General features: G+C 31.2%; 1 protein-coding gene across 8 annotated transcripts in view; it reads left to right on the forward strand.

The window, feature by feature from the left end:
- LOC111697687 (uncharacterized) overlaps nucleotides 1-12,069 on the forward strand; it is a 36,718-nt gene that overhangs the window by 7,889 nt on the left and 16,760 nt on the right. For 7 of the 8 annotated variants that reach the window (XM_023467770.1, XM_023467772.1, XM_023467773.1 and 4 more), the window contains 13 exons: nucleotides 1,614-1,663; nucleotides 2,570-2,597; nucleotides 3,149-3,262; nucleotides 4,046-4,087; nucleotides 5,063-5,130; nucleotides 5,640-5,723; nucleotides 6,274-6,329; nucleotides 6,409-6,458; nucleotides 6,841-6,930; nucleotides 7,736-7,787; nucleotides 8,759-8,865; nucleotides 10,447-10,524; nucleotides 10,629-10,700. In XM_023467770.1, the coding sequence (XP_023323538.1) occupies nucleotides 1,614-1,663; nucleotides 2,570-2,597; nucleotides 3,149-3,262; nucleotides 4,046-4,087; nucleotides 5,063-5,130; nucleotides 5,640-5,723; nucleotides 6,274-6,329; nucleotides 6,409-6,458; nucleotides 6,841-6,930; nucleotides 7,736-7,787; nucleotides 8,759-8,865; nucleotides 10,447-10,524; nucleotides 10,629-10,700 (891 nt within the window). Of the gene's footprint in view, nucleotides 1-1,613; nucleotides 1,664-2,569; nucleotides 2,598-3,148; nucleotides 3,263-4,045; nucleotides 4,088-5,062; nucleotides 5,131-5,639; nucleotides 5,724-6,270; nucleotides 6,330-6,408; nucleotides 6,459-6,840; nucleotides 6,931-7,735; nucleotides 7,788-8,758; nucleotides 8,866-10,446; nucleotides 10,525-10,628; nucleotides 10,701-12,069 lie in introns of all 8 variants that reach the window. The other variant, XM_023467771.1, reaches the window with a different exon arrangement.

Consider the following 12,069-nt stretch of genomic DNA (forward strand, 5'->3'; position numbering starts at 1 on the left):
ACCAAATAAAAGCTTTCTGTTTTCAACATAATCCCTATCCAAAGCTGGGACCATGGCATACAGATTTAAATACTAAATCTTGGAATAAAATTAAATAAATCGAATAGATTAGTAAAATTTAAAAAAAAATGTACTCCACTTTAATTTTCATTTAGATATTTTTAAGTAAATTCGGTACTAAATTAAATTATAAAGCACAGTGATATATTAATAAAAATATTAACGGTTTAAAATACGGTTTACACATCAGTATAAAATAAGCATGATCTGTGCCGGTACAACACGTACTGTATATTCATTCAGTCGTACTTTTCGGTCGACCCAGCACGTTTTATTCAACATTAATGTAATAATGTAATTCAAGATTACAGTGAGTATGGCAATTGTCAATTCATAATGAAATTGGTCATGATCTGAGCAAAATTCTAACTGTCGACCAAAAAATAACAATTTTAGGTTAACGCTTTTACTTCATAACAGAACATTTCTAGGCAGAACGCGCGCTGCCGTTATAACAGTTCTGTGGCCATATTTGCTGCCATAACTCACCTTATTTAGGCTTAAATGGGGTTAAACAATCCATGATATGAAAAGGCGGCCGGGTGCAGCGGCCAGATAAATGTGCTATTTTTAATCTAATTTTTAATCGAATTGTAAACAAAGGAAATGTGTTTTATTGCACATTGAAAAATGTTTAAATTTTTGGTCTTTTACATTTTTGGTGTTTTTATTATTCCACTCTTTAAATACTTGACTAGGATTACTTTCATTTTTTATCATTAAATTAAATTCTTTTGCTGTTTTTTTTTATACATAAAAAAGTATACAATCATCAAGCTATTTTAAAGACCATGATAAACGATCAATTTACTTCTTAGTTCTTTAATAAATACTAGGCTTTTTGCTATTTCAATTGTTAACATTTTCTCTTTGTATTCATTCTAAAACAAAAACAAAACAAAATTTCGTGGATTTTATAAAAAAATTTCGTGGATTTTTAAAATTTTTAAAAATGGATTTTTTAGAGGCAAATTTTTGAAAATTCGATCATCCATAAATTTTTCCTGGGAATACACGAAGTCCCACAAAAAATTCGGGCCCGATTGATCAGCTGTTTTGATGTTTATTGGATACAAACAAACAGACAGACACCCAACGTATATATAGATAAATAATTAGATATATCTTTCGACTAAAATGTAAATAGTTTGTTTAATTTTCTAATAGTGCAGTAATTAATGAATTTTTAAGTTAAAGCTGTGATGTTTGAAATATAAATCATATAGATAAATCATATATATATATATATAAATCATAAAGATACTGAAAGAAACCTGCAAACTGAAACCAAAGACATCAAAGGTTTAAGAATTACTACACAGGATGTCTCAATAGAAAGACAAAATTATAGCAATAATTACAAAGCAAATAGTATTAGTGGACACTAATTTAGTGAAATGGGTCTCTTAATACTGCACAAATTTTTATTGGACTTTTAAAGTTATAACTTGATTCTAAAAGTCGTCTTTACTATTTTACAGTTTTCTGGTTGTTTCTTTATTTGCCTTCAGGGACGATTTCTCATCGTCTTTTACTTACTCGGCCTTTTTTAGGAATGTTTCTGTTGGGATGGATTGTGCCTCTACCCTTTCTATACGTTGAGGAACTCAAAATGTTATCATTTTTTGACGAAGTAGTGGCTGGTAGGGGGACTGAGGGGTCTTGAGGGGGTTGTTGTTGTTGTTGTTAATGGGGACTGGAAGGAGGAAGGGGGGGGGGAGTAAAATCTTTGCTCCTTGATTTCTTTAGTGGTTTTGAAATAACTTTTCTTGTTTAAATAAGATGTGTGATTAAAAGTTTTAATTATTTCTTTCACACAGATTCACGTTGTTATAACCCTTTTACGAGTTTTAAATTAGTTGTTTGATTTCTGAGTTGATATTTTAAAAGCTAAAACCCGAGTAAAACCCGGTCTTTACGCCTGCTTAAACCCAAGTAAAGCTCAAGTCAAGACCTGGGTTTTGGATGGCCTTGAGTCTAGTAAGAACCAACCATCTTGGGTTTTTCTCTCTTTAAGGCTCAAGGATGATGATCGTAAATTTCGTAAAATCTTTTATATTTGTACATTTAAAATCTCGGGAATTATTTGAGGTTTCCAATTTTATTAATTATACAAAATAAACATACTATGAAAATAATGTATCTACATAAAGTTTGAATTTTCGAAATTTACATCTCCTTGTTTCAGCTGATCTGACGGCAGTCTGTCTGCTACAGAGTGAAAGCTTGCAAAACAGTCTCGCATTGGTCGAATCAGACCCAATCCTGACTTGGGTTCTATCTAAGTCCGAGTTTAGGACTTACTGGGGTTTAAGCTTTTAAAATCTCATCTCTGACGTCTCCTTTACCCAAAATAAACGGGGGGGGGATAGAAGATGAGTTGGATAAATAGAAGATGAGTTGGATAAATAGAAGATGAGTTGGATAAATAGAAGATGAGTTGGATAAATAGAAGATGAGTTGGTCAGAAAATTGATTTTTTTCAATAAAAACATTTATGTGTGTTTAGTTCCACAGTTCAACAACTAGTTTCAAAGGTATATATATATAGGTTTATCGGGGCTATCGCTCTAAAGTCAAGTAAACCTCCATTGCCATCTATTTGTAACGTTTTTCTAGATTTGTAAGTGTTCAATTCTCATCACCTTCTCAATCGTTTAATCTGTTGCAGAAATGCACCATAAATAAAACTATGCAATTGTGGATAATAATTTTAAATGTTAAAAATATTTCCTTCATTCATAATCTAAAAAGCTTTGAAGAACACCGTTGGGAATAAAACATGCATGTCTTTAGTAAATGAAGGGTTACTTGAATGAAGGAATGAAGGAGCTGAGTCTATGCCACAAACTCAAACTTTCTTATCCATATATCATTGCAACCTAAAGAAGTAAGCCTTAGATATTTCAACCTTGGATTATGTATCTAACAGAATTTATAGTTTGAAATATCTCAGGTCTACGGCTTTGGGTTGCAAAGATATTAGAATTAGACAATCAGAATTTTTTGCAAAGACTCCATTCCTTTGAAAAATAAGAATACAAATTTGCAAGGATTAGAAATGAAAATAAAATATTTGATTTGCTAGAATGGTAAGGTGACGAAGCTGGGTAATAGTTTACTAAGATGGAGGGTTGAGGAGGAGAGCTTAGAAATTAATGCAATTTTCCGCCTAGTGGGTCAGCTCATTTTACCCTTGGAGGTGAGCTTTGCGATAAAAAAAAATAATTTTGTTTTGGTTTTGTCCCATAAACAATTAGAGACCTTTGAAACTAAGGAAAATAAAGACTTATCATTTTGGAAATTCACTGCTTTAATGGTAATTGGTTTGCAAAATTGCAAATTTCAACCCCTTTTTGCATTCGAAAAAAAGAGTTTCGTATTTTTTTATCTAAATTTTTAATATTAAAGATTTGAATATTATTTTAGCTAAGTTTGAGCCAACCAGATTTTTTTTCTGAGTTAGAGTACAATTGTAAATATACTCTGTGACAATTTTCATTCTAAAACATTATTTATAAATAATTTGAGACTTGTGCAAATATACCTATTTTTAAAATAGAAAAAAAAAGTTTATTTTTTTAGATTAAATCTGCTTTCTAAGTATAATTATTCTAAATCATATTCATAATTTCGTTTCTTTCATAAATACTTTAACCATTTTAAAGATTATTATTACGAGGGAATTTAAGAGTATTTGTAAAATAAAACTTAGGTAAATTTGATTTAATCCAACTCATTAAAAAGTACTTTCAAATATACATATTGGAAGCCAACCTAGATGATTAAAGAATCTATTAGCAACGTTTGATTGCTTTTTGAAAAAGAAACCAAGAAAAAAAATATTTGGAATAATCCCAACCTAATCAATGTTTATGAAAATCTTGCCAACCATTGGAAAACTTACAAAAAGGAATTTCTGAAAAGAAAAAAAATTCTTTTAAATTTTACCCTTTTTTTTTAAATATTCAAAATTTGTTTGAAGGTTGAGGTGAAAGGGTTTGGATATTCTCTGGGCACTCTGAAGGTATAACTTACATTTCTAACTTTCTAATGTTTTGATAATTTCTAATATTTCTCGGTATAGTGTAACAGCTAAGAGTCATAATGGACCCTAGGGATGTTAATCGTTTTCAAAAACGATCGTTTCGTTTTCGAAAAAAAGATCGTTTCGTTTTCGAAAAAAAAGAACGTTTTTAAAAACGACCCACTCGTTTTGAACTTTTAGAAAACAAATAATGACCGTTTTTGAAAACGATCGTCTTTATAAAAACGATTTGCGACCGTTTTTTATACGATTGTTTTTTAAAAACGACCGCTTTTGAAAAAACGATCATTATTGATCGTGAACGAAGAGTCGTCGTTAACGATCGTTTACGAAGGGGTTGTTGTTTACGATCGTTTACGAAACGACTAAATTTATAAAAACAGTCGTTTTTGGAAAAATAATCGTTTTTGAAAAAAAATTACATGCAATTTTATTGAATGTCGTCATACATGACAGCTGTGGAAAATCTAAAACTTCTTGATATTTTCTTAAAAACTACTCAATGATAAGAAAAGATGACCTTTAGGTCGGTTTTTTCTCTTCTTTAACGAAGTGTCGTCGTTAAAGATCGTTAACTAAGGATCGTCGTTAACGATCGTTAAGAAAGGGTCGTTGTTAAAGATCCTTAACGAAACGACGAGTTTTATAAGAACGATCGTTTTAAGACGACCATTATTAAACCCCGAATTTTTAAAATAACGATCGTTTTCGATTTTTCGTCATCGTTTTCATAACGAAACGATCGTTTTTCAAAAAATGAAAACGTTAACATCCCTAACCTTACCTGCTTTTTAATTTCAAAATAAAAATAAAATAAAACTTTTGAAGAAAAAGTAATTAGCGGTTCTTTAAGGATTCTTTACTATTACAGTTTATAGGGTACTGTCGAAAATTATTCAAGACACTTTCAAATTACAGGTACACTCACAGTTACGTAAACAATCCCTTTAATAGATAGATGAGAGAGCACACATTAAATACTCTGTCATTCAGTTTGAACCAATGGAAAGAATAAAGCTGAGGTAGGTTTTTTATTAGATTTTCGAGATATATTTGAAATTAAAAATAATGATGTTTTGTTTTTCAAAAATGGGAATTTTAATTGGAGTAGAGGTATTATAATTTTTCATAATCCTTAAAAAAAAATTTCTGATTAATTTAATACATTAATATGAAGGGGCAGGGGGCTAGGATGGCCCTAAAACAATCTTAAATTATTAAACTATTTTGAAGATCAGTTAACTAATATATTTTTTATTATTAATAACTGACATCCGAAAAGTTTGAAAGTGCAATACATATTCAGGTCTACTTTGTTCAAGGCCATCAAATTTATGTAAATTTTAAACTTTAAGTTTGACGATGGTATCGAGTGCTGCAGGAGAAATTTTAGAATCTGCAATTTTCCTTTCATATATTTTGGGAATTATAACTTTAACTACACTGGGATCATGTACGATGTGGTTTTTACGTGTATTGAAGAATATATTATATGTAAAGAAGAAGAGGTTTCTGTAACTTTTTTTTCTAGAATGGTTTTGAATCCAGATGATTCCTCCTTGTTGCACCAGGAACCAGGCATATTCTGCCCTAAATCAAACCTACACCCTCCCAGGAAAATGCTGCTAAAAAATAAATTATATATTAAAATAATTTAGATTGGTCAGTTTTTTAAAATTAATTTTTGACCGTTTCTTGTATCTTTTACGACATCCACAACAAAGTTATTCAAAAGAATACACCGTTTGAATTAAAAAATATATCAGAGGCCTAATTTAAATCGTGTCGCTGAACCGCCAAAAAATGCTCAATTGAGCGCTGGCTCGAAGCTTTAAACACTGAGTATAATTGCAAGTAGAACCAACCATGTTTAAGCCTTGTCTCAAACGCGGCTCCTATTTTCAGGTTCAGCCTCTGGGTTTTAATATTTGAAGGTTGGGTTTAACCTGATTTTGATAACTGTCCGTTTTATTTAATTTTTTCATATTTACTGATTCTTTTAAAACTTCCCATGATATTTGATTTTTTTTTCATAATTACACAGATGTTAGATTTTAAATGTCAAAAATATTAGCTTCATATAAGCTTCAAAAGATTACAATTTACAAAGTATGTTTTCTGAAAACTAGCCTATATTACTTTTTTAAAACATCATTCATTCTCAGATCTCTTCCAGAACTTCCAAGGCAGTTTTCTGTCAAAATAGAAACAATTATGGAAGGTAAGTAAGGAACTGGTCCCCAAACTCTAATTGTCTGACCCCTTTATAGCATTGCAACTAATCTAATTGTTAATTTTAGGAAATTCTGAAGTGTCCTACTCTCATCAGAACTATGATCTACCGCACAAGGAACTATTCAAAATCAACTTTGCTCCAGTACAATGAGAACCATATAACAGTAGAAATCTTTTTTTTTTCTTTATCCTTTTTTATGATAAATACTGATAAGTCCGTGCTTAGTTTAAAACTGCACTAAATAGTTAAAGATATTTTATCAGTTGCAAGAATTATAAATTACATATATATATACATAAATTCTTTAAGCGAAAGCAAAAAGACGATGTTCACTCAACACTTTTCAAGTTCTCTTTGAAGCAAAAATAAACAAAATTATATACTGTAAAATGTAGAGATTGTAGAAGGACTGTAGAAAAAGATGAAAGAAGGAACTAGAATGGAGAAAAAGAAAAAATGAACGTAGAAAACAAATATTATTTTGAATATATTAAAGTTGGTCAGTGTAAAGCTAACTCCCCGAGTGCACACCCCACCCTCCGTATTCCTAACAACCTTAGCTCTAGCACCGCATCTACTACCACAGGAAAATTAATTAATTATTAAAAATTAACATTACTGACCATTAATATAGTTAAAGTCCCATGGAACGGTTATGTAAAATAACCAACCACTCAACAGAGTTTTTGAAAAAAATATTGCGCATTTTCATCTCAAAAGACCACTTTTTAAAATCTTTCTTTAATTTATCACTGTCCATGGGTTCATTCGACCAATTTTACCTACAATACATTACTCGCTGCGCTCTGGATGATATAAAGACATTAAGTTAGTCTTGGGAAACCTTGTTAAAGTATTTGTAAATAATTGTATAATGTTGTACTATTTTTTCCCAATAGTGAGCACTTAAAGGTCATCTTTAATTAATTATATTATACCCGCACCATGGCTAAAAACAGGAAAAATAGTTGGAAAAATTCCATGATTGTTATGAAATTTAAATTGTATCAATAAACTGCAGATTNCTTGTTATTTTATATTTGAAGAAAGTAAGCCTGGAATGGAAGTTTTCCTCAAAGAAATTGAATCTTTGCCACAAACTTGAATTTTATACTTCCTTTATTGCAGTATATTCGGATATTTTGGCATAAACCTTAGATATTTCATACCTAGATCATTTGATTAAACAGAATTTATTGTTTGAAATTGCTAAGATCTATGGATTAGAATTAAAATTGTGGAAAAAACTAAATCATTAGTTTTAATGTGGCAATCTTAACCTTAAAATAATAACAAGTATGATTTCCAGTAAAATTTTAAAACATGGGGTAAAATTAACATTTAAAAAAAAAATTTTGTAATTTGAAAAAAATAAATATTTTGTTTCTCAGACCTACAATATTATCCACGACTTCAATACGGGTCTACAGTACACAGTTTCAGGTTGGAACTATATAGTACACAGTACACAGTTTCAGGTTGGAACTATATAGTACACAGTACACAGTTTCAGGTTGGAACTATACAGTACACATTACACAGTTTCAGGTAGGAACTATACAGTACACAGTACACAGTTTCAGGAGTACACATTACACAGTTTCAGGTAGGAACTATACAGTACACAGTACACAGTTTCAGGTTGGAACTATATAGTGTATATTAATATTAATGTTGTAAATTGCTTCTTCACTATAAGAACATGGATTTCAGTATGACTATGATGTAATTGTAAAAAGATTCAAATAAAGTTATGTTTATGATAATAATGATACTTTTATGTAGAGAGAACTGGTAACTGTACTGTGTAGCCTATACAGACCTGGAGGATAATAATTATAATGATAATAATAATACTTCTAAAGAGAACTGGTAACTGTACAGTAGAGCCTATACAGACCTGGATAACAATAATTATAATGATAATAATAATACTTCTAGAGAGAACTGGTAACTATACTGTAGAGCCTATACAGACCTGGATGATAATAATTACAATGATAATAATAATACCTCTAGAGAGAACTGTTAACTGTACTGTGTAGCCTATACAGACCTGGATAACAATAATTATAATGATAATAATAATACTTCTAGAGAGAACTGGTAACTGTACAGTAGAGCCTATACAGACCTGGATGATAATAATTACAATGATAATAATAATACTTCTAGAGAGAACTGGTAACTGTACAGTAGAGCCTATACAGACCTGGATGATAATAATTACAATGATAATAATAATACCTCTAGAGAGAACTGTTAACTGTACTGTGTAGACTTTACAGACCTGAATGAAAATAATGATAACAATGATAAAAATGATATTTCTGGAAATGACTGGTATCTGTACTGTAGAGCCTATACAGACCTGGATGATAATAATGAAACAAGGATAATAATAATACTTCTAGAGAGAACTGGTAACTGTACAGTAGAGCCTATACAGACCTGGATGGGGGATGCCGCGAGAATGGAAGGACGACCTGTCAGACTAAAACTAGCTTCAGAGCTTCTTCAGGTAAACGGCTGTTCTGTTTAAAGGTGTACTTAGAATATTGGTTTGCGCAAATTTTATTTAGAAATCCTCGATTTTCCACCAAAAAAATTATTATTTTCAATTTTGTCTTCTTTTTGAGCAGAGCTAGAGGAAGAAAATGCATAAATATATCCCTTCTGAAAATTCAAAATATCAAACAGTTAAACCCTAAATAAGCCATACATCAAAAGAATTTATCAAATGTCGTATTCTTTACTTTCTGATAATAGAATGTTGCATATATTTAGTTTTTTTAATTAAATGATTATATGTAGCTCTTTAAAACTGTTCCCACATATTAATGGCTATTTATTCATTTTCGCAAATACTGAGATTTACGTTAAATAGAAAAGAAACCAGTAAAAATTTTCAAGACGACATTTAATAAATTCTTTCGATGTACCGCTCATTTCGGGTTTAACTGTAGCAACATCTTTCCTTTCATTACAGAAATCAAACTGAGATGCAATGTTACATCCCCAATCGAACTTGACAGGGAATTTAAACAAACCAGACACATAATTAAAAATATAAAACATTAAGGGGCATACGGGGCATACAAGGTGATAAAGGACAAAGGATGAAGATAAAATATCGAGAAATAAAGGTGGGGTAGGGCGGCTAGTGTGTGACACCAGTTCTCGTTAGATCATTGAAGTTAAGCAAACTTGTTCACAGCCAGTAACTGGATTGGTGTCCAAACTGGTATTCACGGGTTCGATTCCCATACTCCACACAAACCTCTGGTTTCAAAAACATTTGAAGCCGACATCTGGTAAAGCAGTTATGACCACCTGACGGATGTAGGAGGACAGATGGGCAGCTGTCAACATCTCTCGCAGCGAAAGGTGCGCGCTTTCTACTCAGCAAGAAATAAGCTCTAAGTAGAATAATCCAAGTGAATGATGATGGATGAATATGCTGCCAGATTACAACCCCTGGTAGATCAATAAAAAACCTATACAACACCAAATCTTCGCACTAGAAAAAATTCCGAGATTTGATCGTATCAACCCGATCATGACAAAAAAATCTCTATTAAAAAGAGAAAAAAAGAATAGGTTTAACATTGTTTATCAATATTATGCAAGCTTGTATTTAGTATTGAAATCTTCACAGCTGGACCATCTGGAAGAAAAATATTATTCAGTAACAGAAGCAAAAAAGTGATGGGATTTTTCTCTTGATTTTACACAGTTGTAGATATTTAGACAACTAACTTTTTGTGGCTCAGTTGGGAGAGTTTCAAACTGCAAAGTGCATATTCCAAATCAACTAAACTGGTCAAATATAATATTTGTTTATTTCTGTAAACCAACAAATCTTGTCAATTACCTATGTTAGTTATAATTTTTGTAACCTTTTACAAAATGATTTTGCGTAGAAAGTATTTGTAGCTAGAGCCATTTCTTGAAGTAAAGTTTAATTTAAAACTAAAAAATTAAATTAAAAGTTTATATAAATGAGTGATTGAAATGTGCACAAATATTCCTATTTAAAAAAAATAAAAAGATATTCGTGTTCTTCACTCTGAAATCGATATTCTACGATGAATATTTTTAGGTGAAACCTGCTGATTTTGTATATTCTGGCCGCCGAAAAATACGGGGAATCGGTGCTGATGTCTGGACTGCAGAAAAGGAAAAAAGAAACAGTTTTTTAAAAAATATAAAAAACAATAAAAAAAATAATGTTCTGTAATTTTTTATCAAAGTGTTAAGATTAATTAAACTGTTTCTGGACAGGATGGAGAAACCGCTGCGGATGAGTATTCAACAATTGAACTTTACTTCTCCGAATCTGATTGGACCATGCAGGTTTATAATTGTAACGAACCCGACTAGACTAGACCAAAACGGTTTTTTTAAACTAACGAATCCAACTGTGGATCATTCTGGTTTTTTAACCAAAACAGGCAGATGGCAGAGTTCAGGGTGGTGGAAAGTCCGATTCGTGTTAAAAAAGGCTAACATTTTGGGACTAAAGCTACGGGCCTAAAAACTACATTTGAAAAGATTCAGACCCCCAACCTTTATAGGGTTAATTCTTTTTATTTTTTTTATTCAAACAAATCTAACTGGACCATGCAGGTTTCATATTCTAACAAATCCGAATGGACTATGCAGGTTTTAATTCTAATAAATCCAGTTGGACCATGCAGGTTTTCATTCTAACGAACAAGACAGGTTTTTAATTCTAAATAATTCATCTGGACCATTAAAATTTTCATGCAAACGAACTCAACTGGACCATTAAGGTTATAACGGATTATAACGGATCCGACTAGACCATGCTGATTTTTCATTTAACGAATCTGACTGAACCATGTAGATCTATTTTTTACAAATCTGACATTTAAGGTTTTCATTCTAACGAACCTGACTGAACTATGTAGCTTTATTTTTTACAAATCTGACATTTAAGGTTTTCATTCTAACGAACCCGACTAGACCATGCAGGTTTTCATTTTGATACATCTGACTGGAGCATGTTTTCATTTCATTCTAATAAACTCAACTGCACATGCAGGTTTTCATTCTAACGAACGAGACTGGACCTTGCAGGTTTTTCATTCTAAAAAACAACTAAACCATTTAAATTTTCATTGCAGGTTTTTCATTCAAAGAAATCCAACTAATCCTTGCAAGTATTTTTGTACGTTCTAACGAAACCAACTGGACCATGCAGGTTTTCGTTCTAAAAGAACCCGACTGGACCATCAGTGTTTTTTATCTGACAAATCCAACTTGGCCATGCAGATTTTTTATTCTAACAAATTTAACTGGACCAGCGCTGGGAACTTTAGAGTGGTGGATATCAGGATTAATGCTTAATCTTCTCTTTTTGCTAATCTCGGGATTATGTTAGTCTCGAGATTAATTATTTAGGTCAACAAATTTGATCCTAGGAACGTCAGATTTGTTCGTTTTCTTTACTAGAGCCTTCACACTGGATTTCTCATAAATTTGTATATTAATACATTAGTCAAAATTAGTTGAAAAGAATCTCAAACGTAATATTACATATTTTTTTTACCGATTAATTTACAAAATGACTGACAACAAATTCTTTATTTGTTAGAAATTGTGGAGGTCAGTCATTGGATAGAATTTATTTTCAAGACTGTCATTGGCCAATGCAATTTACGAATATATTCCTGCACTCTCATTGGAGAAAACAATGTAT

Source organism: Eurytemora carolleeae, unplaced genomic scaffold (genome assembly GCF_000591075.1).
Source record: "Eurytemora carolleeae unplaced genomic scaffold, Eaff_2.0 scaffold253, whole genome shotgun sequence".
Classification (NCBI taxonomy): Eukaryota; Metazoa; Arthropoda; class Copepoda; order Calanoida; family Temoridae; genus Eurytemora; species Eurytemora carolleeae.